General features: G+C 50.9%; 1 protein-coding gene across 2 annotated transcripts in view; it reads left to right on the forward strand.

The window, feature by feature from the left end:
• Positions 1-6,969: 6,969 nt before the first annotated feature.
• Positions 6,970-23,855, forward strand: part of UBASH3A (ubiquitin associated and SH3 domain containing A) — a 37,892-nt gene continuing 21,006 nt past the window's right edge. For both annotated transcript variants that reach the window (XM_026498898.4, XM_026498975.4), the window contains exons 1-6: positions 6,970-7,083; positions 9,188-9,241; positions 11,667-11,853; positions 14,803-15,001; positions 18,266-18,435; positions 19,172-19,380. In XM_026498898.4, coding sequence (XP_026354683.3) covers positions 6,971-7,083; positions 9,188-9,241; positions 11,667-11,853; positions 14,803-15,001; positions 18,266-18,435; positions 19,172-19,380 — 932 coding nt within the window. In that variant the 5' untranslated portion in view covers position 6,970. The remainder of the gene's footprint in view (positions 7,084-9,187; positions 9,242-11,666; positions 11,854-14,802; positions 15,002-18,265; positions 18,436-19,171; positions 19,381-23,855) is intronic.

Raw genomic sequence — 23,855 nt, forward strand, 5'->3', positions numbered from 1 at the left:
AAACTCAACCCTTTGCCTACACATGTGGGACACCCATCACAACCATAAGAAGTTTTTTATACTCACAGAATGTCCACACCAAAAAAATGCAGATGGCGCCAGGGAGGGGACACTCACCCCCAGTGTTTGTAGTTTCCCATAAACACAGCCCTTCCCGGGCTCGTGCAGGCATGACCTAGTTAAGGATGAGAGTATCCGTGCCCTCTGGGCGCCCAGTCCCCCACACAGCAAAGGGAGGAGCAGCCGGAGACCGCTGGCTTGCACCAGCTACACCGGGGCTCCATTTCCTCCAAGAGAATTCCACCTATCACAAAGCCAGAGAGGTCAGAAGCCTCTGGAAGTCGTTCCCGCAGCTCTAAGAGGGGCGGAGTGAGCAAGGAAATGGTGAATTGTTCCCAACTAAATCCCATCTCACCCTCCCAGGGATCAGGCAGGCGCGGGTTCTCGGGGAGCTGGCTTCCTCAAAGGAGGTCCCAACTGGCATATAAACATAGATACTTCAATCACTCATTTTTAATTTCTGTTTACTGGTTGTAATATTTGAGATCCAACAAGAAACTATTAAGCCATTTAACGCAAACTCTGTCTTCGTGCTGTTTCACGTGGTCTTAGGAAAATCGAAGCAAGAATTATGCACTAAAAATATTTATTTCATCTCCATCTCAAAAGTGGCTCTGAAGAGTATCTTAGAAAACTACTAAATTCACATCCTGTGTTTTTCTTTTTGGTTCTTGCTGACACTCGCCCCGTACTATCGGCATGTGGCAAATGACGCGGCTTACCTTTATGACCAGTATAAGAACAGTGGCAAAATGCTTTCTGAAACCTTGAACCTAGGCGCGGAAGTCCCTTCCCAAACAGGACATCATTGGTCCATTTCACAACACTGAGAAATGTTGAGAAATCCTCTTTCAGAAGCGTCATCTCTCCCCCACTCGCTTCACTCACCATGTCTGGAGCCGCCATCCTTAAAAGCAGGAATCTTTTCCTTTTTCATTATAAAAGCAAGCGTGATGGTAAGCAGGCTGCCAACAGGTTCGTCCAATCGGGAAATGCTTCCACCGAGTCACTCAGCCTTGTCGGCTCAGTCATCACGGCGAATGGCACCATCGCGGGCATCTGTGTAACCCGACCTGGCGGTGGTATCAAGTGGCCATCGGGGGTATGGCTGCAGAGACCAGGGAGGGGAAAAATGTGACTTGCCCTTAATTAGTAAGTAAGGTAAGCAAACCTTTTCAGAAACCTCACATAAGAGAATCTTCGGAACACAGACACTCCTTTTATAAAAGAACAGCTGGGTCCTGCCCGGAGCTGTGCACGCGCACCAGGAGGGGCAGGCAAAACGCTTTGGCAGGGGTTTCTATCCCTCCGTGTGACTGAGTCCCGCCTAGACTCACGGCTGCTCTGCAGACAGAAGGGAGGGAGCCTGAAGGTGTTCTCACAGTGAGCACTCCACAGAGACACTTCAGTCTGTAAGGGGCCTCTACGACCCAAGGGGTTTCTGCACACAATACAGCTTGAAGATGTTTTATCAGGAGAGAACATGGCCCTGCTGCTGTGGGCAGGGGACTGAGCCCCTTCGGAAGTCTAGAGGAGGAGAGCGAAATGCATTCATTTATTCACCAGATAGTTACGGGCCATCTGCCATGAGCCAGGCGTCTAGACTCCGAGCAGATGGCAGAGGGGACAGAGCGTTCACCTGTGGTCTCAGGTGATGACAAATGCTCGGAAGAGATGAGGCTGGGAGAGGCTTCGAGAGTGGTCAGACAGGGTGGAAGGGGAAGACTTCTAGAAAGAAATGGTATTTTAGTGGAGACCTCAGTGATGGGATAAAGTAGGTCTTATGAGCTAAGAGTGGAGATTGTTCCAAGCACAGGACCGTCAACTCCAAAGGCCTGGAGAAGATGAGCTAGGGGTGCTTGAGGAATCCCAAGAAAACCCATGTGCTTGGATATCGGCAGATCGTGGAAAGCCTGGGCCATTGGAAGAACTCTGGTTTGGTTTCCATGTGATAAAAAGCTACAAAGAGCTGAGCAGGGCAGAGTCAAATCTATGCATGCGTACAAAGTGTGGGGACAGAAGTGAATTCACAGAACGCCAGCAGGAAGCTACTGAAAACCTGGGCCCCCATGGCAGTGACTTGGACCCGGATGCTGGTGGTGCAAATGGAGAGCAAAAGCTGGACTTGGGGCTGGTTTTAAAGATTGAGTCGGCAGAATTTGCCAATGGCAACAATAGCCAGAGAGATATATTCAGCCAATCGTGGTTTAACTCAGTTTTGTTTTCCTGCCTCCCAGCACCTGCCTACACACCTCTCGGTGTTTTTGGATTTAAGACCAAGAATCCTGCAAGCTCATACACCCTTCCTTTACATCTTTCCTGACTACTCTGTCTAGTCCTGGAACACACGTTTGCCCTCAAAGACAGGGAGAGGAAACTTAGAACTTAACTCTTTCTGTATTTTCACCTGAGTGCTGTAGGTGACGCCCCTTTGGCGTACCGCTCTCAGAGGACGGTCTAGAATGTATTCTCATGGCACCTGGCGCAGTGGTGAGTGTGTGATGAGGCCCCAGGCACACGGATGAGCTGATCATAACTAAAAACATAACATAAACAACACTGAGCAGACATGTAGAGAACCAGAAGCAATCATGGATTCACATATGTCATATTAACACATTAACATGTTAACATCTTGGGATGTGTGTCAAATGAGGTCAGTTTGCCAGGGTAGCGCAGGGAGATGGCCCACGATGATGGCTGAACTGCTTCCACCGTACAGCAGCCTCTCAGAAAGCCTCCCTACACATTGATTCCATCAAACTCAAAACAAAACTTTAAGGAAATAGAAATCAGCGTACCCAGGGCTGGCGTTCACCACGGTGATGTCTTATTTTTTTTTACAATAATTTTTTATTATGTTATGTTAGTCACCATACAGTACATCCCTAGTTTTTGATGTAAAGCTCGATGATTCATTAGTTGCGTGTAACACCCAGTGCACCATGCAATACATGCCCTCCTTACTACCCATCACCAGCCTTTCCCATTCCCCCACGCCCTTCCCCTCTGAGGCCCTCAGTTTGTTTCTCAGAGTCCACAGTCTCTTATGCTTCATTCCCCCTTCTGTTTGTCTTGCATGGTCTTGGTTTGGAGGTATGAGAAGGAGAGGGGACCCCCTGAGGGGTCCTCTAGGAGCTGTGAAGTCTTCGTAACCATTTGCACACAGCTTGAGCTCCAAGAATTGCCTCAGTCTCCACCTCTTTTTTTTTTTTTTTTTTGAGAGAGAGAGAGAGCATGAGTGGGATGAGGGGCAGGGGGTGAAGCGGGCTGTCTGCTGAGCAGGGACCCCAATGTGGGGCTCAATCCCAGGACTCTGGGACCATGACCTGAGCTGAAGGCAGACGCTTAACCAACCGAGCCCCCCAGGAACCCCACAGTCTCCGTCTGGATGCCTTTAGTGAGAGAAGGAGGCTTTGGGAGTCAGCCACAGGGAAAAGTGTCAGTCAAGAAGCTTGTCTTCTCACTGTTGGTCTTGGAAGATAATTTACAAGCTAAGGAAAGGGGATGAGGCTAGATTGGGCATTTCCTGGCTTACACAAATAAGATTTTTTTTTAAAAAAGAGAAAATTATATTTTAATATATTATAAGCACAATTGCTCAGAAAGTGGTTTACTACTGAGAAAAGAAAAATGTATTTGAGTAGTGGCTATATTTCAGACCCAAAATCTACTTTTTTGTCTTCTGGTCACAAGCTTTTTCTACTTTGAGGCTTTCAAATTTGAGCTATTTAACTGATTTGATGATGAAATTATTTCATCTTTTCAATTCTGCAAAGATAAAAGATATTTAAAAACATAACTTACATTTAAAGATGAAATAATGAAAGATTTTCCTCTGAAATGGAGAATGACACAGGGAGATGCAATATATACATATATATACCATGATGTTCAACATCTGGAGTCCAAGCCAGTGCAATCAAAGAAGAAGAGGAAAAGAAGAGGAAGAAAAAGGAGAAAGAAGGAAGAATAAAGAAGAGGAGGGGGAGAAAAAAAGAAAAGAAGAAAAGGAAAAAAAGAAAAAAAAGGAAAGAAAAAAAATTTTTTAAATAAAGAGTATGTACTGGTAAGAAAGAAAGAAATATATTAGTCATAGACACAATTCCTTTTGTACACAGAATATTTTTTAAATTCCAGAGATTAGCTATTAGAATTAATAAGTAAGTCAAACAAGACATTCGGATATAAGTTCAATGTAAAATAATGTGAAATCGATAGTATTTCGAATCACCAGCAACAAAGAGTATGAATAAGAAATTAAAAAAAAATAATTTACAGTGACATCAAAAACGATCAAATACTTAATAATCTAATACTGCAAGACCTCTACACAGAAAATTATGCAACAAAATCTGGTAACTTTGTGCCAGGAAATTTAGCAACTTAGATAAATTGTTCACGTTCCTTGAAAAACAACTTAATGAAACCAACAGAAGAAAAATACTCCTGTATCTGTTAAATAAATTAGTTCCATAATGTAAAACTTTCTGAGAAAATTCTAGGCCCAGATGACTTTACTGATACATCTTTTCAAACATTTAAGAAAGAAGTTGTACCAATCTTATAAAAACTCAGAGAATCGGGAAAGAGGAAATATTTCCCAACTCGTTTATGAGGCCAGAATAACACTGACACTTAGGGTGACCCACTGTCCTCGTTTGCCAGGGCCTGAGGGGGGGTTCCTAGAATGGGAACTTCTAGTGTTGTGACCAGGAAGTCTCAGGAATATCAGAATGAGTTCTATGGACACCAAAACCTGAGAAGAAAGAAAACAACAGGCCAAGCTAATTCACCATCACAGATGCAAAAAATTCTAAACAAAGTATTAACAAATTGATTAATACACACAAAGGATAACATATCACGATCAAAGCTTTATCTTAGAAACACAAGGTTGATTTAACATTCGAAGGTCAATTGGTATGACCTACCTCAGTCACTGAATGAAAAAGGAAAACAATATGATCACCTCAATAGATGCAGAAAAAGCTTTTGATAAACTTTGTATCTGTTAATGAATTTTTTAAAAACACCTCAGTGAATGAGGAATGAAAAAAATTTCTTTAATATGATAAAGGGTACTTATGCTAAACTTTTACTCAACATGGCACTGGAGGTCTTTGTCACAACGATATGGCACAGAGAGGAAATAAAGTTTACAAATATTGGAAAGGAAGGGGAAAGTGGCATTATTTGAAGATGACATAATTATGTACATAAAAAGTCAAAAAGAATCTACAAAATGTTAGAATTAATAAGTGATCTCGGCCAGATTGTTGGATGTGATGTCAATATGTAAGAATCAGGGGTGCCTGGGTGGCGCAGTCGTTAAGCATCTGCCTTTGGCCCAGGGCGTGATCCCAGCGTCCTGGGATCGAGCCCCACATCAGGCTCCTCTGCTATGAGCCTGCTTCTTCCTCTCCCACTCCCCCTGCTTGTGTTCCCTCTCTTGCTGGCTGTCTCTCTCCATCAAATAAATAAGTAAAAAATCTTTATTTATATATATATATCAATTGTATTTCTATATACTGGCAAAGAATGGAAATAGAAATTATTTTTAAACTATAGCAGCACATAGAAATAAACGTAATGACAGATGTACAAGACACTGAAACTACAAAGCACTACTAAGAGAAAGTAAATAGAGAGATACACCATGTTCATGGAGTGGAAGCCTCAATATTGTTAAAACTGACCTACAGATTCAACATAATCCGCCACAAAATCCCAGCAGGCCAATTTTTGTTGAAAATTAGCATACTGTTTTTATTGTTCTTAGTATCCCTTCCCTTTCCCTTCTAAAAATAAATTTTATTGGGGTTTGGGGCGCCTGGGTGGCACAGCGGTTAAGCGTCTGCCCTCGGCTCAGGGCGTGATCCCGGCGTTATGGGATCGAGCCCCACATCAGGCTCCTCCCCTGGGAGCCTGCTTCTTCCTCTCCCACTCCCCCTGCTTGTGTTCCCTCTCTCGCTGGCTGTCTCTCTCTGTCAAATAAATAAATAAAATCTTTTAAAAAATAAATAAATAAAAAATAAATTTTATTGGGGTTTAATTTACACACTTTTGAAATGCACACAATCTGAGTGTTCGGTTCAGACAGTCTTGAAGACCTACACACCCTTATCAGGATATAGAACGTTTCCATCACCCCCAAAACTCCCTCACACACTAGCCTTGGGCAACCTCTTACCTGTTTCCTGTCTCTATAGTTTAGTAGTACCTTGTTTTAGAATTTCATTTAAATAGAACCATGCAGTATGAACGATCTTGAGTCTGGCTTCTTTTAATCAAAATAACGGTGTTTGGGATTCATCCACGCCATCTCAGGGGACAGCACCGTGTCGCTGCTATTGATGGAGTGCTACTCATTGATCGAATGTACCGGAACTTCCGTATGTATTCACTGTTGATGGGCTTTGGATTCTTCCTGGTTTGGGTCTCCTGTGAATAAAGCCATCGTGGACATTCGTGGACAAGTCTTCGAGTGGTCACACATTTTCACTTCTCCTTGGTAGATAGCTAAGAGTAAGTGTGTCACATAGCAAATGTGTGGAACTGTATGCAAACCCGTCCAAGCCATTGTCCCAAACAGTTCTACAATGAAGAGTTCCAATTGTTCCACAGCCTTGTCAAAATTCAGTATTGTCAATCTTGCCAACGTTCGCTGTTCCCGTAGCGTGTTGGACCTCTGGCACCCAAACCCCACGGGGAAACAGGGCCGGCGGAGGCTGTACCCCGGCACCCCACAAGGAGAATTCTGAAAAACCAACATCTCATGCAAACAGGATATTAGCTTTTGTCAGAAAGATCAAAAGGGCTTGAGGTTTTTCTTCACACTCTCAGGCAGCCGTGCCTGTCTGCGTCTCTCTGGCTTTATCTATTCATTTCTGTCCACAGGCAGGAAGAGATGGCAGCGGGGGAGACTCAGCTCTACGCCAAGGTCTCCAACAAGCACAAGGGCCGCAGCACCCCCTCGCTCCTGGACCCCCTCCTGGGAATGGGCTTCCCGGCACACACCGCGTGAGTACCGTCCCCCGCCGCAGGCCCCTGGGTGTGTGTCCCAGGCCCCCCAACCCTCCTGGCCCCTGCCGCACAACTGCAGGCAGCTCAGAGCACTTACTTCCTGCCGAAGGGGTGCACCTTGCAGGGCGGGAGATACTGTCTCAGAATAAGGCCCTTTCCTGCTTTTTATAAATGACATGGTCTTTGCCCTTTAAAGACAAACTCTGCTGGCGGGCGGGCTGGTAGAGTGACCCTAAAATTTGTAAAAATTGGGAGCCACGTGTTACAGGGACGTCCCCATTTTTCAGGGTTTGCTGCTAGAGGGACCCCGAAATTTGTAAAAATTGGGAGCCATGTGTTATTGGGACGTCTCCATTTTTCAGGGTTTGCAAGAGCTTGGGCCTGGTTGTACACTCTCTACAATTCAGTGACTGAGATGACACTAGAAGGTATTTCAAATTCTCACTGAAGGGAGCTATCACGAGAACCACCAACAAGAACGTATTTCTAAATGGTGCAGGGAAACCATTCATCCGTAGGGAAGATCTCATCAATGTCTGATCATTGAAAGAGATGGTTAGGAAAGTGTTAGCACAGCGTGGACTCGATCCTGCTTACCCAAGGAAAAGGTCCCCATACGGAAACTTTTAACCTTAAGAGCCACCCTGTCAGAGAGAGAAGTCCCTAAAGCAATGAGCTATGCTAGGACATGGGGTACTAATTTTTCACAGGTTTATTCACGATGGGAAAATGCATCAGAAGCCCCTTTAAGGGGCACCTGGTGGCTCCTTCGGTTAAGTGTCTGCCTTCAGCTCAGGTCATGATCCTGGGGTCCTGGGATCGAGTCCCACATCAGGTTCTCTGGTCCATGAGGGGAGGCCTGCTTCCCCCTCTCCCTCTGCCGTTCCCCCTGCTTGTGCTCTCTCTGTCTCTGTCTCTCTCTCTCTCTGTGTCAAATGAATAAATAAAATATTAAAAAAAAAAGTCCCTTTAAGTAACTGGATTGTGGAGGGGACCAAAGTTTCCTTAAACATTGTAACAAATCCCTGAGCAAATTGGCCAAAATCACTTGGAAGCTACACCCTTTTCTCTTCTAACCCAAATCAGAACTCTGTCGCCTTTATGTTGATAATAAACCAGGGATCTTGGAAATAAGCCGTGGAACCCTGTGCCAGACCCCGACCTGGGCACCTTCCCTCGGGCCAGCCAGGGGCATTGAGGCCAGGGAGCACAGGCAGCTGTGGGGTGGGATGGCACTCTTGGCCCCTCTCAAGCCCGTCCTTTATTATACCACTGAAGCTGGAGGGGGCCTCATGCTCTGAACTCCTTGTAGTTGAAACTGAGGTCATTCCAGTCAGTATTCACAACAGCAGCACGGGGCAGCACCATCACATCCAGCAATCTCCGGGCAGAATTCCTGAGCGAGTTACCTTAGCCGTATTCCGTCCTGTTCAGTTTGGTCCCATTCAGTTAAATTAATTCGGTGTCTATACGTCCTGGGTTATAACGATGAGTATGACACCGTTGGGCCTCAGGGACCTTGCAGGCTGGTAGAGGAGGTGAACAGACCCAAGTCTGGTGCCTGAACATGTGGTTGGGAAACAGGATGGGATGCACGTCCTCCCCACTCGGAGGTTTGGGCAAGTTTTCCTGGAGGACGGACCCTCGAGCCAAACTTGGAAGAATCCGTGCCACATTTCTAAGCGTGTGTTGGCACACGGCTGCACTTTGGCAGGGAGGCACGTGTGCAAGGCAGGGATTCGGCCCTTCACAGCCAACCTCCGGATCTAAGAGTGGGTTCACCTGGCTTTGGTGCAGGGTGTGGGGGCTGGCCGAGAAGGCGAGATTGTGGGCATGGTTGGAACCCGTGCCCAGGACTGGAGGCGGGAGCCCCTGAGCAGGGGAGGTGTGAGCGGGTCTGCATTTTCAGAATCCACAGTGATGCCACACGGAGATGGAGGCCTGGGCAGGGCAAGGCATCCAGCGGCAAATCTAGTCCAGGCCCGTGTGGGGGCCTCCCCAAACGTCCTATGGGGTGCAGTGCTACCCCTGCCTCTCCCCTGCTTCCTCAGAGAATGGAAGGCAGATCTCTGAATGCTTCTCTCGTCCTGCTTTCCTGTAGGCTGAAGGCATTGGCAGCCACTGGAAGAAAGACAGTGGAAGAGGCGTCCAATTGGTGAGTAGGGCTGTCTCTGCAGTTGTGCTGAGTACTTGGCTTTGAGAGCTCTGCAGCGCGGACAGGGGAAGTGCCCCACACACGCCGGGCAGCTGGGGACATGGTCCCTGCCTGTCCACCCAGCGCCGAAGGAAAGGAGAAAAGAACCCTCATTTAAAATGGCAAACAGAGGAGAGAGATGGAACTTTGAACAAGCCTTTCTTCACTTAAAAATCTGAGTTATCCAAATGTGACTCTCATAGAAGAAAGAAATCCACGTGATTTGTTGAGTAGATAGGGAAGATAAAAAGCAGAGGTCCCACTCTCTCAGGCTACCTCTGCTGGGGAGAGTTTCCTCCTGCTCCCGGATGCCCCTCAAGGCATCAAGGGCCAGGCGGTGGGGGCCCGGGGGAGGAACTCAGGGTTCCAGGAGGCTCTGCCAGCCATCAGCTGGGCACGCCGCAAGCCGCCCACCGCTGCAGGCCTGGGTTTTCTGCTCTGGGATCACCCCGCCCTCCAGCACCCAGTCCCGCCTGAGTGCGCCATGACGCTGTCATTCTGCCCCTAGGCGGGAAGTCCCCTCATGCCCTGCTCTGGAAAACAGCAGCGAAAATCGAGCAATAAAAACCGGGTCTCAGCCAGCTGGGGTGCCCTCCCAGAGCAGGGTGGCAAGCACCAACAGCGGGTCTGTGAGTTTCCAGCATGTCCTCACAGGGAACCCCTTTCTTCCCCAAAAACTCTAGGCCAAGGGCAAACTATGTAACCCCTCTACCAGACAAAGGGAAACACCCAGAATCCTCTGGGCTAAGCTCTAAAGTCAGTTGCCAAATGTGAATTTCAAACGAAACCCACTGCCTTGAGGGCCATGGTGACTTCCTGCGAGTTACAATTCAGCCAAGCAGAACACCAGTCCCACTGAGGCTTGGGGAGACCGTGGGGTCCCCTAGGCTCACCCGCAGGGGGCCGACCTTAGTTAACCAGGGAAGTGCCAGTTAAGATGTCCCTGAAAAAGAAAGAAGCTTCAGGTGTCCACGCGGGTGAGCGGAGGGGGGGATCTGTCCCTGTCCTGGCTGCGGTCGGGCTGTGTCAATGCCGCCACCCACCACGGACTTCCACGTCCAGGTCCGTGTCTTGGAAACTTGCAAAGCGCCCAAGGACATGTACAAAGATCTTGATTACCGTGCTATGCCGTTGTTCGCAAAGAAACCGATGGACGTGTCCGGCGGTGGGATGGATGAGTGAAATATCACACAGGCGTGACAAGCATGCACAGCCCTTGGAAGGGTCACCCTGACACGCCTGACCGGATGCATTCGCATTCACATGGATAAATTACAAAAGGACGGCGTGGACTACAAACAGTGCCACCTGCAGAATGTTTTAAACAGTCACTTACAATTGAAATAAAACACTAGTGCATGTTATCTGCGGGTATGTTACGTTTCTGGAAGAAAAAGCAAGCAGTGAAGGATACATTTGCACCAGAACGCAGGGGCAGAGCGCCCTCTGTTGGTGTTTCACTCTTCCGGAGACCCCACCTGTGCATGGCTGCGGTCTCCCCCGGGGGCTGCACCCTGCCCACTGAACTCCGTATTCCATCTCGGACACGTGTCTGCATCGCTAGAAATTCTTCAAAACCATGACTCCTGATGAATACGTGATAGATGAACTTACTGCCACTTATCTCATCTTCGTGTCTTTCCTGTTAACAAATAACCCTGCCATAAGATACCTCACGCGTGCCGTGTTACTTGCTTTCTCCTTTGGAGAAATTTCTGGAAGTAGAATTGTCAGTTCAGCTGGGACGGGTATTTGAAGGCTCTTGGTGCGTGCTGACAACTTGCTTTCATACAGAAGTTGCACACGACCCAATGCAGCTTCGACACAGCGGAGCACGGCCTGCTTCCTTTCAAAAACAGTGTTAATTTGACAGGTGAGAAAATGATGCCTTGTGGTTCTTAGTTCTTGTTTCTGTCATCAGTGAGAAAGGACTTGAATTTGGGGTTGCATAGCATTTCTCCCGGTCCTTAAAATAACCTTCTGATACAAAAAAAAATATAGAATAGCCACCCAGATTTTGTCTAGCTTTTTTTTTTCTTTTGGTAGTTTTGACTTTTGCACTCAATTTGAAGTCGGACAGAATGAAATGTGCATGTTTTCTACAGATTTTCTGGCCCCCAAAGATCGTTTGAAGACCAGGCCACCTTCTCTCCCTGTCTTGGTCTTTGGCCTGGGACTCAGACGAACGTGGTGGGGACCCGGAGCTGCTCCGTGGCCACACAGGCCCCGGGCGCGCTGAGCCTCACCGAGGGGGCTGGCGGTGGGTTTGTGCGGCGTGGACAACGCTGGTCGCAGCGTGGCGGTGCTTCTGCGTGGCTGCCCTCCCCACGCTGGGAAAGTGTCCTGACGTTGTGGCGCCCGGTGAAAGCGGTCTGTTCTCTTGCAGGCTGCGCTGTCATCGCGATGACCCTTCTCTGGATGACCCCATCCCCCAGGAGTATGCCCTTTTCCTCTGCCCCACGGGCTCCCTGCTGGAAAGACTGCAGGAGTTCTGGAGAGAGAGCAAGCGTCAGTGCACCAGGAACCGAGCCCACGAGGTCTTCCCTCACATCACGCTCTGTGACTTCTTCACGGTGAGTCGGCCCCACGTGCCTCAGTGTTCATTAACACGCCACTGGGGCAGATCCCCGTGACGTCTAAGTGCGGCTGGATGTCACCGAGGGCAGCCACGTGACCTAGTTCCACGGGGTGGCCCACAACTGTGGCACTAGCCGGCCTCTTCATGTGAGACACCCTTCACTTTTGTCCTCATCAGGACGACTCCTACGCGTTTCTCAGAGCCCCGCTCACTCACCCCTCCCTTTGTTAGGTCTTCCCCGCTCCCCAGGCAGGAGGGGCTGCCGCCCTTTGTGCTCCCACCGTCGTGCTGTTGGTGTCCCTAGTGGCACCGTCCACGTGCTGTGACAATGCGTCCGGTGCACCCTGCGTCCCTTACGAGACTGAATCCCTCAGGAGGAGGTAGCTGCCTCACTCCTCTTCGTGCCCCAAGACTAGCACAGCGCCTCCGAGCGGGTGTTTCGGAAATGTGTGATGCATGAACTGAAGGGTCGCTGCTGGCCCGTCACAAAGGTCACAAATGCAGGACTTTTCGCTGCTCCAGGGCCCAGCCCTGATTGAGAAAATGGTCAAACAGGCAGCTTCACAGGGGTCCAGGGAAGGTGAGGAGGACCTGGACGTGCTCGGAAGAGAAGCAGCATGCATGAGAAGGAGGGAGGAGGGGAGGGGCAGGCAGCCACTTCCTCTGTGGCTCCCCACCAGAGGAACGTGCAGAGGACACACCCTGGCCGGCCCCCCCTCTGCTGTCAGCCAGCTCTAAGGGTTCCACCCATTTCAGGGTTCCCACCAGGGCTGGAGGAGCGCCCCATCCCCGGCTCCACAGCATGCATGGGTAAGGGGCTGCAAGCCTCTGCAGGGAACTATCCGAGCAGGTGTCCCAGGAGCCTGTGCTGTCGTCCCAGTTTGCCAGGGGCTGGGCGGAGGGGGTCCCAAGGCACAGAACTTCCGGTGCTAAAACCAGGAAAAGTCCTGAGCAAACCGGGGTGAGTTGGTCCCCCTCCTTTCCAGCAACAGCGTTTGTGGCAGTCAGACTCCTTCCTGGCGTGTCCTCAGTGGCTCAGCAGGGAAAGGAAGGCAGCCAAACCCAGTGACGCAAGTAACCTCAGAAATGGGCACGCTTCCTCACGGCAGCCAGGGGGCCACCTGGCCTTCCAGCTCCTCTTCCCAACCCCCCGGAACTTGCACCCAGCACGCACATGTCCACACAGACAGGCAGACACACACACACCACGTGACACCCACAGACACAGACTTAGATACACACACGCACCCTTCCCTTCTCTTGTGTCAGCGGCGCCACCGGCCCCCAGCCCACGTCCAACCCTGCCTGGGCTGGCTGAGTGCCCTTTCTGGCAGAAGAGCGGCCGAGGGACTGAGTCTCTGCCTCTGATGCTATAAGAGGACAACGTCCAGCCTCCACACGCAGATGTCCCGCTGCAGCTGTTTGTAAGGACTCTGCTTCCGGACCACGTACCGGAGACCGAGAGAGACGGTGTGGACTGGACAGAGAGTCACTTACTCAACGTTCCACGCTCCATGCGTCGTGCACTTTCCCCGGCCCCAGAGAGGCCGCAAAGATGAGATAGACGGACGATAGCATGAGCTGCTGGTCAGAAGGGGACATAAAAACGCATCTGAAAACCAAACTGCTGTTAGTTCCTCAGCCGATGAAGGGTGCTGTGGGAAATTTGGAGGGAGCCAGCTGCTGGGAAGAGCAGGGCTTGGGCTGATTTCCTGCTGGGCGTGGGGGGAGAGGGCGGGGCGGGGGAAGGGTCTAGGTTTCGCTGTGGTTTCTCAGTGGTCTTCCACATGGGGGAAGGTCTTTAAGCCCGGGAAGTGGCTTGGGCAGTGCTGAGCCCCAGAGCCAGGAGAGCGACATGCAAGTGGGGAAGTGCAGTAAGGGCGCCAACCAGTGCCGATAGCCCTGGCGCTCAGGCTGAGCGGTGTAGACAGCACTCCGCAGGGGATGAGCGGTGTAGACAGCACTGTGCAGGGGATGAGCGGTGTAGACAGCACTGTGCAGGGGATGAGCGGTGTAGACAGCACTGTGCAGGGGATGAGCGGTGTAGACAGCACTGTGCAGGGGATGAGCGGTGTAGACAGCACTCCGCAGGGGATCAGCGGTGTAGACAGCACTCCGCAGGGGATCAGCGGTGTAGACAGCACTCTGCAGGTGATGAGCGGTGTAGACAGCACTCTGCAGGGGATGAGGAAGTACCTGCTGCCTTGGGGTGGAGGGTGGCATGGCAGGCGTGCAGCATCAGGCAGCGTGGTCAGACTGAACTGTGTGCAGTGAGCTGGGGGGCAGTGGGGAGACTGGGTCGGAGCCTGTGCGGGTTCACAAGAAGTGCAAGAGTGTTATTTGGGAGAAACACCTGTGAAGGACAAAGAAGGAAGGGGCCGGCAAGAGAGGGGAGGAGGGCCAGGCAACAGACTCAGCCCGCAGCGCTGCTCCGAGCAGGACCGCCGCGGGCTGACAGGGAGCCTGGGAGCCCAGACCACCTCCCAGGAAACCGCATCAGGGGCAGTGACTGGCTCGGTCACTGCGGGAGCATGGCCAGATGCCAGGGACTTAGGCCACGGTCCTCCTCACTGTGGGCTCTGAGCAGTGCCTGCCCGTGGCTGCCTTGGAGTCTAAGGGAAACCTCCAGAAGCCAAGTGGTGCAATGTCGACCACAACTGCAGGTTGAGTCGACATGACATGGAGGGACAGGGGGGAGCTAGGGTGACAAGGGACCTCCAGCCTACACATTTAAAGGATATTCCATTCTGAAAGGAAGTTTACTAGAAATCTCTGAGAAACTGAGGACAAATCCATAACCCCAAACACATGGACCAGATAGATTACATTCTAGCATCGTGACCAGAAACAGGCTCCATTGGCTGCGAGATTTTTACTAAAGAGGTTAACAGTTGCCCTTCTAACAAGACGCGGGAAAGCACATCCTCTGTCTCCTCTCCCTTAGTGCGAAGACCACAAGGTGGAATGTCTATACGAGGCTCTAAAGAGAGCTGGGGACAGGATCCTGGGTTCCTTCCCCTCGGTCGTCCCTCTGGTTCTCCACTCTTCCATCAGCTATCTCGGCTTCTTCGTGAATGACAGCCCTGCAGACGTCATCCGAGAATTCGCCATGATGTTCGCTACGGAAGCCTCTGTCTTAGCAGGTAGGCAGCCCTGGCCAGTTGCACACGAAGGGTGCGGTTAAGAGGGAGTGACCGCTGTGTCTGGGCCATGCTTGCTCCTCGGGTGCAGTGGGTCAGCCGCAGGGAAGGGGAGCAGGCTGTTCCTGGCTGCCGCGGAAGCCAAACAGCTGGCTGGGCTGGGCACACACGCACCCTGGCCCAGGACGTTTCCATCCTCACCTCTCCCTTTTCAGCCAGCTCCTCTGACCTGGCCTTAGTCCGAGGCTGAACGGGTTAGCTGGAGCTAAATCTAATGAGCCAGGATGTCCTTTCAAAAGGAAAGCAGACTCCGAGAAGCAGCGGTCATCTGTTCTCTAAGTGGGAAAACCTTGGTTTGCATCGATGTGGTTTTTCAGAACACTCGGCACGTTCCAGCCGCCCGGGGAAACTGTCCCAGGAGGGAATGTGGAGTGGCCACGTGTAGATGGTGGGTTACACGCTGGGGCCCATGTTGGGGGACCGGGGGCTTCCCAGCCCCATGCCCACCTCGGGCGGATCCCCTCCTGGGGTCAGCACTGTGTGTAAAACCAAGTCCTAGTTGGGTTTTGCTAATGTTTTAGGGTGGAGCACAGTGTGTTCTTGTTGACCTCTTGGGGAAGGATTATCTGGACTCACTTTAAGAATCTGCAAACCTCCCTTTTCCCCGACACCTGCACTGGTCTGGAGACGGGCTCTGGCTGCGGAGCGTGGGAGGGACTCTGGACTCGACATCAGAAGACGAGAGCTCCTCCCGAGTCTCTAGGCCTTCATCAAGACTTATCTGCTCCAGGAGGCGCTCTGCTGTCTCTGCAAATTGGTGAGGGCTCTGGCCCTTTGAACAGCCTGTTTCTGCGGGGCTCCCCATCAGTCCTGGTCCTCGGAAGGTGCTCAGTGGTGTGACTCCAAGCACCCTGGCGGGGAGCCCCTCCCTGCCCTCCACAGGCGTCCAGAGGCCCCGTTCTCAGACACACGTGGACACAGATCTGGCCACATCAGGAGGTCACCGAAGCCTGGATTTCCACCTGGAGGCTGGCCTCTGGACTCCGGGGTCCTGTTTGCTGGATGATTACCCTGCGTCTTTGCAGACTGCTGTCCTTTATGTGAACAAGAGTCAAGAGGCGGCTCTTCAATCTCCTTGCCTCCAAAGAACGACGTGGCCTCACCCCGCCGTGCCCTGTCGGCCCCTCGCACGGAGCAGGCACCGCACCTCGCTTATGCCTCGCCGCCCCCCCCACATGGGCCATACGGGCCCCAATTTAAAAATGAAGAGACGAGGCCTGTGAGGAGTAGTGTACCTGCCCAAGGTCACTGTCATGGAGTGAAAGGGTCCCCTACAATTCCTGTCCACCCAGAACCTTAGAAAAGGACTTTATTTGGAAATAGGGCCTCTAAGATTTGATTAGTTAAGATGAGGCCAGACTGGAGTCGGGTGGGCCCTGCATCAGTGACCAATGTCCCTCTAAGGGAGGAGAGGACACCCAGAGACACAGGGGAGGAGGCCACTGGAGGAGGGAGGCAGCGATGTGGGGATGCGGCCACAAGATAAGGAGAGCCGGGAACCCGGGGAACCTGAAGCAGCAGGAAGGACCCTGCCCAGGGCTTCAGAGGGAGGGCAGCGCTGCCCACCCCTGGATTTCGGACTTCTGGCCTCCGTGAGAGCACACATTTCTGTTGCTTCAAGCCCCCCAGGCCGTGGCCATTTGTGACAACAGCCCCAGGAGAGCGACCAGGTCCCCTAAGCAGTGCTCGGAGCTGGAACGTGGGTCCAGCCCTGTCTCGTTTGCCCCACCTGGGTTCCTGCTGACCAGCACGTCTCTCGCCCTGCCCTTCCATGCCTGTGCCCGGGGCCTGGCCCCGAGTCGGGGGGAGGGGGCCCGTCAATTCAGTGAGTCCTGGGTCCCTCTCAGGGCAAGTGTGTCCCCCCCCCCGCCAGTGAAACGCCCCCACAGGCAGGGGCTGCGGAGAGCAGGCAAGACAAGGGCCCGGTTCAGAAGTCGTGTGCGGTTCGCTGATCACTCTGAGGACAAACGTGGGTCTTTCCCAGGCCATGCTGACTCATGTGGCAAGGCCATCCTCCCCCCCGTGCTGAAACACCTAAGGAAGGAATTTCCCCGCCACCCACACATGATCTCAATTTCGACTTCTCACCTTGACGGTTTCTTGTTTGCTGCTAACGTCTCATGTAGGGGATGGGGGCTGTCAGTGGGGCCGCCGGCTTGGGGTCCAGGAAGCGATCGCAACATCAGTGACATTTTCCAGGGGAGAACAGATCCCGTCTGCTGGTTCGGGTTGCCCATGGGAGAGGCGGCAGGTAACCAGTGTCTACTAAAAGACTCCCAGAGACATGAATGAAGATACTGGTTTCAATGCAGTCCCAGCAGAGGGTGGGCCCTGTCCCCGAGCTGCGGCTGTCAGAACGAAAGCTGACTCAGGCCGAGATGCTCCCGAGGTCACCCCCCCGAAGGGGCAGAGCACGTCTACCTGAAACCAAATCTGTGTGCTCCTGTCGGTCTCCGTCTCCCCAGAAGATACCTCCTTTGTGGGCCAGCTGAAAGCGGATCCTGGCCCACGTCAGGGCCCTGGAACAGGGACCAGGAGGGCTGGGGCCACTGGCTCAGAGGCCACCCAAAAAGACCAGGGGCTGGCCACCCGAGGGCTTCCTGCTTCACCAAAGGGAGCGAAATATTAGAGATCCTGTCATGTTTGACACGGTTGAGCTGCCTGTGGTGTTTTCTTCCTGAGACTCTGCCGCTGAGCGAAACCCCCTTGAGCTAGAGCACGGGGATGCGGGTCCGGGCTGCTGGGCAACGTGCAGGCCCCGGGGAATGAAGGAGAAGCTCTTCACTGCGTCCGCTTTAATCAACTGTTTGGGCAACTAGCTGGCAAATCCACAGGCTCTGAACACCCCCAACCCATATCTCTCCGCCTCCTCTTTCCTGCTCCTTGTAGAGCCTGCAGGTGGCACATCCTGGAGGGGGTCCTTGCCTTACAGAGACAGCCCCAGTGCCCGGGGGGGAGTGGGCGGAGGCAGGAGGCGCTGTGCAGGAAGGCTTTGCAGCACCAGGCCTGGGTGCGTGGCCGTCCGGGTGCGTGGCCATCCTGGGTGCATGGCCGTCCCAGGTGCGTGGCCATCCTGGGTGCATGGCCATCCGGGTGCGTGGCCATCCTGGGTGCATGGCCGTCCCGGGTGCGTGGCCATCCTGGGAATGCAGTGCCAACAGTGTGGGTTAAAGCGCCCATCATCCTCGTGTTCCCCTGATGTCACAGACTGCACCGTGAAGCCTTGCACCAAGCAGCTGCATCTGACCCTGGCCCACAAGTTCTACCCCCACCACCAGAGGACGCTGGAGCAGCTGGCCAGAGCCATCCACCCAGGCCACGGCTGCCAGTGGACCGCAGCGCTCTACTCCCGGGACATGCGCTTCGTGCACTACCAGGTGAGCGAATCCGGGCGTGGGAGCCCCAGCCTGGGCAGTCCTCCCGGGCTGGATCCTCCCCCGGGAACAAAGGGTTGCCCACCCGGCAGAGCACTGACCCCCAGGAGCCCTCCTCTGGAGGTATTTCTGGAAAAGGAAGACTGTCTACTATTTTTTTTTAAATCATTTCCCCTTTGTGCAATTTGGAACTAGCATTCTTTTCTATATGAGTTGCAGACACACAAAAAAAATTGAAAAAACAATGGTAGCATTTCTGGCAATAAAAAAATGGACTATTGAAAAAATTTCCGAATATATTGTATTGCTTATAAATTTGTTTAAATGATGACTTCAGTGAAACCTCATTGCAAGACTTCCTCCCTGTGAGTTGATGAGCTTAAATGGAAAGTATGCAGTGCTCCCTTTCAGACCCATTGAATCAGCATGAATGAATCCACCGTGTTCCATGTTGTATGAGAAGCTAGAAATAATCTCATGCCAAGGAAGGTGGATGTGAAAGTCTAATTATGTTCTAAGATCTTTCATATTGGAGATTAGTAAATAGTGATCGGAGATAGATAGATGATAGATAGATAGATAGATAGATAGATGATAGACAGACACCAGAATTCATTTCCAAACCTTTCCCAAGAATTCTGTGCCATATTCTGGTAAATGCTACTATCTGTCATCAGACGAAGGCATTGGGCCCTTCAAGTCCTTGCTTGAGACAGGAGAACACTTGCCTCTCTTCCAGACCCTCAGGGCCCTCTTCCAGTACAAGCCTCAAAACGCAGACGAGCTGACACTAAGTCCCGGGGACCACATCTTCGTGGACCCCACTCAGCAGGAGGAAGCCAGCGAGGGCTGGGTGATTGGGATCTCCCAGCGGACGGGCTGCCGGGGCTTCTTACCTGAGAACTACACGGAGCAAGCCAGCGAGTCCGACACCTGGGTTAAGCACAGGTGAGTGCTGCCTCTGACAGCTGCCCAAACCTCTCTCCGAATTAGTGCCCAACAATGTCCCTCCGAAAACAGGGGTTGCCGTATTTGTATGCTTCTAGACCATTCCATCATTGGTAAAAAATGGCCTCCTCCGTGCTGACAACGTTATCCCTGCAGGTATACAGTTACTATCTTGGTGGATTCATGGTTTTCTGAGGATAATGTTCAGAAAATGTGAATTATTCTATTTGGCTTCTGAGATCATAATCCCAAAACGACTAAAAAGCCACCTCCTTATTATGGATGTAAGAGATCATACTCAGAGAGCCTCAGCTTGACTTGATTTCCCCTTCTGCTCAGTGTGCCAGCTGCGAAGTCCGAAGGTGCATGACTAGTTTTCTCTTGCTCCACAGCCGATGACCGTGAACTGCCCAGCTAAAGCAACACACGTTCATTATCTCCTAGTTTTCATGCTTCAGGAGTCCGGGCGAGACTCAGCTCGGGGCCTCCCAAGGCTGCGGTCAGGTTTGGCCCGGGGCTGGGGTCTCCTCTGAAGCTCAGGGTCCTCTCCTGAGCTCCCGTGGTGTTGGCAGAACTCATTTCCTAGAAGCCGTAGGCTCCCGGTGGCTTCTTCACGTTCAGCTGGAGAATCTCTTCACTTGAGCACTTCCAGCATCGTCTGGAGAGGCTGAGCTTGCTTGAAATCATCAGGTCTTGGCTCCTTTCGTTTAATTTTCCTCCCTCAATGAATGTCCTTCCTCACACGTGTTACTATCAGCAGCAAGAAGAAAATGGCCACGCCTTTAACACCGTGCTTCGAAATACTCTTAGCTACACGACCAACTTCACTGTTTATAGGTCCTGCTTTCCACCAGCAATTTTGCTGAACTTTTTGCCACTACATGGTAAGCATGTCCTTCCTCCAGTTGCCTGTAACGTGTTTCTGGCTCCTTCCTGATTCTCCCCAGCATCCAGATTACCACCAACCGTCTGTCCAAAGTAGTTTCTTTATCAAGTTTCTCAAAATTCTCCCCACTTCCACCCACTGCTCAGTCCCAGAGCTGCTCCTATATTTTAGGGATTTGTCCCGGCAGCACCCCACTCCTGATACCAAATTGAGGGTCAGTTAAGGTTTAGCCAGAGAAGCAGAACAGCAGAATAGTAATTTATATATATATATAGTACATGTACAAATTTATATACATTATTGTGTATCTTGTATACATATATAATATAAATACATTTATAAAATATATATTTTATAGTAATATAAAAAATGATGTATTAATAATGTAATAGTATCTATGTCTTTTTATATTGTAATATATGTATAGGTTTCACACCACGTATATACATATGTATTTAAGGATTTATTACAAGGAAGTGCCGTGTGTGGCTGTTGGGGCCAGAAGGAGGGGGAGGGGAACACAACCACTGAAACCATGGTGATCGAAGTGCTTGTGTCCGTGTGACAATCGGGAAGGACGCCCCAGGCAGACGGGAGAGCAGTTGCAGACACAGCTGCTACTTGGATCTCTGAGGTCAGGGAAGCCCTAAGCCTTTTTTAAAGACCTTCCCACTGAGTAAGTCAGGCCCACACCAGATAATCTCCCTTTTCATTAACTTAAAGTCAGCGTACCAGGGACTTCAAGGGCATCTACGAAATCCCTGCAGAGCAGCACGCAGCTCAGCGTTTGATTGGACAACCGGAAAAAGGCGTGTGCATGCTTTCCAGCATGACCGAAACGGTCTGTTAAAGAGATCATGAAATTACAAAATAATGTATTGGTGAAATAAGTTAGGATACATCCATACAATGCAATACTTGCAGTGTTTAAAAATGGTCACGAGGAAGTAATTTATGTACTGATATGAAAAAATCCGAGACAGGCTGCAGAACACTGTGGCTAGTACAAAACTATCTGGGGGGAAGGGTAAAGTGAAACACAAGTGTCTGTACATGTATGTGTGGGATGTGTATTTATATGCACGCCTGTGCCTAAAAGTTCCCTGGAAAGGAGCATCTCTAGAAACTTCCAACAGTGGTGCCCGGGTTGGGGGAGGGGCTGGGAAAAGGAAGAGGACTTGGGAAGGAGACTTTGCTCTCTACCGCCCATGATTTGTAAATATTTGAACCATATATATGCATTACTTATTCAAAATATAAATTCACCCATTTTAAATTTAAAGAAAAGAATATGAGGACATCAAGTCAAAGAGAATAAACAGAAGAAGTCAGACAAATCCAGAGCTGGGGTTGCACACACCATGCATGCCGGGAGATCCCTGCCTTCCCATACCTGATGCAAAAAGGGACATGGTTTCCATGAAATGATCACAGCCATTCCAGGTGCGGTAGACCAGCCATCTGGGAGAAGCACCATTTTGTCAGGGTAGACATGGCTGGGGGTCCTATAGGCTACCACAAAGTCACATTGGTGCCCCAAGGGACTGCAGAGCTGATCCAATACAGCCGCCTGTCCTGGAGAGCTGAGCACAGCTTGGATGACGTCGCACTTGTTAGGGAAGCACATGTTTCCCTTGAGAACCAACTCTGTCCGTCACCAGGTCCCATTAATGCTTTAAGGAAATCGGGAGATGCTTGTTACACCGCCAACTGACTGAGTTCCAGGAGGGGCGAGGTAGGTCTTCCACTCCCCGCTCAGGATGAGAGAGCTTCACTGCCACCAAGCAATTGGCAAACCCAGATGTTTCTAGAACGACACAGTGAAGGCTCTGTAGAAGACGAGTTTGTGGCTATGGTATTTTTTGCTTCACAATTAATCCGTCAACCACCTGTGACCAACATATCCATTGTAGCCTTTAAGCCTGACATTGCTGGGACTATTCTTCCTAAAGACAAGTTTCCCTTATGAATTAATAAATACCAAGAAAAATTGCAACAAAAAGAGAGAAAACTAAGTAGTAGGCTCCCCGGTGGGGTGTCTGGCCACATTTTGGAAGCACCCCCGTCTTCCCTGGGGGAGCAGCAAGACACCCTGACAAACTGCGAAGTGTGATTATGGGCCCTATGGCCGATAGCCAGCACTGCCATCAGACTCAGCTCTCCTGGCAGAGGCTTTTAGAACTGCCTAAAGTGTACTTTATTAAACACCTAGGGCTTTTTAAATTAGAAGACAATCCTTGAATGGCTGGACACACCACTAATCTGTTGAGTAGAGGGAATGTGGTCTGGTGGCACCGTCCAAAGACTAGCTTGCCGTGGGCAGACAGGTACATACCTCCGACTGCATGGGCTGCAGGACTGACATTCGGCATGTGCAACCCACTGGCCTTCCAGCGCCCAAGGACAGATGTGCACGTGCACCGGGAGCAGCCCCTCCCTGCCACAGGACACCTTTGAGTTTGCAGCTCTGCTGTTCTGCTCGGCCACTGAAGCGTCCACAGCCCATCAGCACAAAACCAAATCAACTTCGGCCTTTTTGCAATGGTTCCGGGAGTCTTTGGATTCACTGCACGACAAAATCTTACCCCCAAACCTGTCTGTGACCTTGAAGAAGATGAGAGGTGACCAGCGTGATACGATGAGGGAGTGCCTTCGTGAATCACAGTGACTCTCAACACTCCACGCAGAAGAACGTATGAGACATACTCTAGAACAAGGAGCGGAGAGGCGGTGAGCGTTACAGCTTAGAGAACAGTTTGTCTTCTGGCCAAGATGAGAAGGCTTTCAACACTGAAGCCATACCCGTCCAGTAATTTCCAAAACCACAGAGTGAGCTGGTGGCAAGTACCTCAGACGTAATAAAGGTGCCGTCATGGGCTGAATTCTGTCTGCCTCAGATTCCTATTTGAAGTCCTGGCCTCCAGCACCCCAGAATGTGACTGTAGAGATGGGGTCTCTACAGAGGAGATTAAGGAAGAATGAGGTCGCTAGAGTGGCCCCCATGCAATCTGACCCGTGTCCCTATGAGAGAAGATCAAGACACAGACACGCACAGAGGGAAACCACGTGAGGACATAGTGGGAGGACGGAGTCCACACACTCGGGAGAGAGGCCTCGGGAGAAGCCAGCCTTGCCCACTCCTGGATCTCAGAACTCAGACTCCAGGATGGGGACAATAAATGTTCTTTCAGCCGCCCAGTCTGGGGTGCCTTGTTATGGCTCCCCCAGGAATCTAATATGGGGATGTGGACCATACAGCCCCACCGACTGCAGCTATGCCCCTTTTAAAAGCCAGGGAGAATTTGAACCCATCTACTCCGTAGTGTAAGTTGACCATTAAGTAGTTCTCCCAAGAGAAAAGCAGAAATATTTAAATGTTAAGTGCTTTCCTTTCTCCTCTCATTGTAATATTGATTGTATTTCATTTGAAAGAAAAGCGAAGAAACAATTTGGTTTTCTCTCCAACTGTAGACCTCACAGATGCTATTTATAGATAAGGAGGCTCTGTTGCATGCGTGGGGAGGCTCGAGCAGGGCGCGGGCCCCCCCTCATCCTCAGGAAGAGGAAACCCACTGCCATTTCCTTTGAC

The sequence above is a fragment of the Ursus arctos genome, unplaced genomic scaffold (assembly GCF_023065955.2).
Source record: "Ursus arctos isolate Adak ecotype North America unplaced genomic scaffold, UrsArc2.0 scaffold_4, whole genome shotgun sequence".
Lineage (NCBI taxonomy): Eukaryota > Metazoa > Chordata > Mammalia > Carnivora > Ursidae > Ursus > Ursus arctos.